Source organism: Sphaeroforma arctica (assembly GCF_001186125.1).
Source record: "Sphaeroforma arctica JP610 unplaced genomic scaffold supercont1.9472, whole genome shotgun sequence".
Classification (NCBI taxonomy): Eukaryota; class Ichthyosporea; order Ichthyophonida; genus Sphaeroforma; species Sphaeroforma arctica.
Genome location: NW_014031086.1, coordinates 1 through 1,070, shown reverse-complemented (window position 1 = coordinate 1,070; position 1,070 = coordinate 1). Strand labels below are relative to the sequence as shown.

The 1,070-nt window shown below is 44.7% G+C and overlaps 1 protein-coding gene across 1 annotated transcript; it reads left to right on the top strand.

Moving 5' to 3' along the window:
• Window positions 1–583: 583 nt before the first annotated feature.
• Window positions 584–822, top strand: SARC_16997 (hypothetical protein; the record flags this gene model as incomplete). Its single annotated transcript, XM_014288902.1, has 1 exon — window positions 584–822. A coding segment is annotated over one exon (239 nt), but the record flags the coding sequence as incomplete, so codon positions are not given.
• Window positions 823–1,070: the final 248 nt, after the last annotated feature.

The following is a 1,070-nucleotide window of genomic DNA, read 5'->3' as shown; positions in this document are numbered from 1 at the left end:
TAATGTATAGGGAGATTTATGTATACGATAGTATGGCAGATACGTTGTTTAAGTTGTTCCGACACGTTGCGATGTGTGGCTCAGTGTGTTGAGTGTAACTTTCTCGACCCACTTCCAAAGTCTCTAAAATCAAACCATAGTGATCTGCGATTATTCAAGCTGGTGACTGAAGTGTACATGGCTCTGGGTCACAGCCAGACAACTCAACACTGCAGAGAGCACGCGCAACGTATGTTCTATCATCAAAAGCAAACAGTCGGAAAGAATCTTGAGACTTTGTATATCTTCTGGATTTGAACGAATATAACGGCTTCGTAAATCATCTAGTAAATGATAATCGAAATAGGGGTGTACAGTAGTACAGAGTCTCACAAGTAAACCCTACCGTGGTTGGTACGCGTAGTGAGTATCGTCTTTTATACCAACACTGACACGCACACATCGCGCTCAGCCTAAAAGCAAACGCCAACAGTACACAAGGCATAACGACCCGACAGATAGCAGCATAGAAGCCACAGAGAGACATACGACTACAAACAACGAGCTAAACACACACGCGTCCGAAAATTAGTTACTACTGACGATGTCGACTTCCCAGTACTTCAGGACATACTGTAGGCGGACACAGAAACCAAATGAAGCAGAAGTAACAGGCAACGCTCAGGCAAGACGAGAGAGAGAGAAGGAATGGAAGACCGGGAACATACCAAACCCAGACATTGTGTTGAAGGCTATGTACACCCAGAAAACGGGGGCTACTGCCGACCCCACAGTCCCACAGAACATGATGAAGGTGGCCGTCCACATGCTTTTCCGTCGACCGTATCTGTACAAGGAATAGTTTGACAGACACTGAGAATGAAAGGTATGTATGAGACATAGAACTGATGCATAGGACAGCTACAAGTTTGGAAGAAAAAACAGTATGGGACTCGAGCGATCCTACTTCCGGCATGCCTTTAACGTGCACCGAGTTATCCACACTACTGATTGTATAAAGCAAAGAAAATAAATAAAGAAACTAACGAGTGGGAGCAGTAAAGCATGCCACAGGCCAGAACTACTTAAGT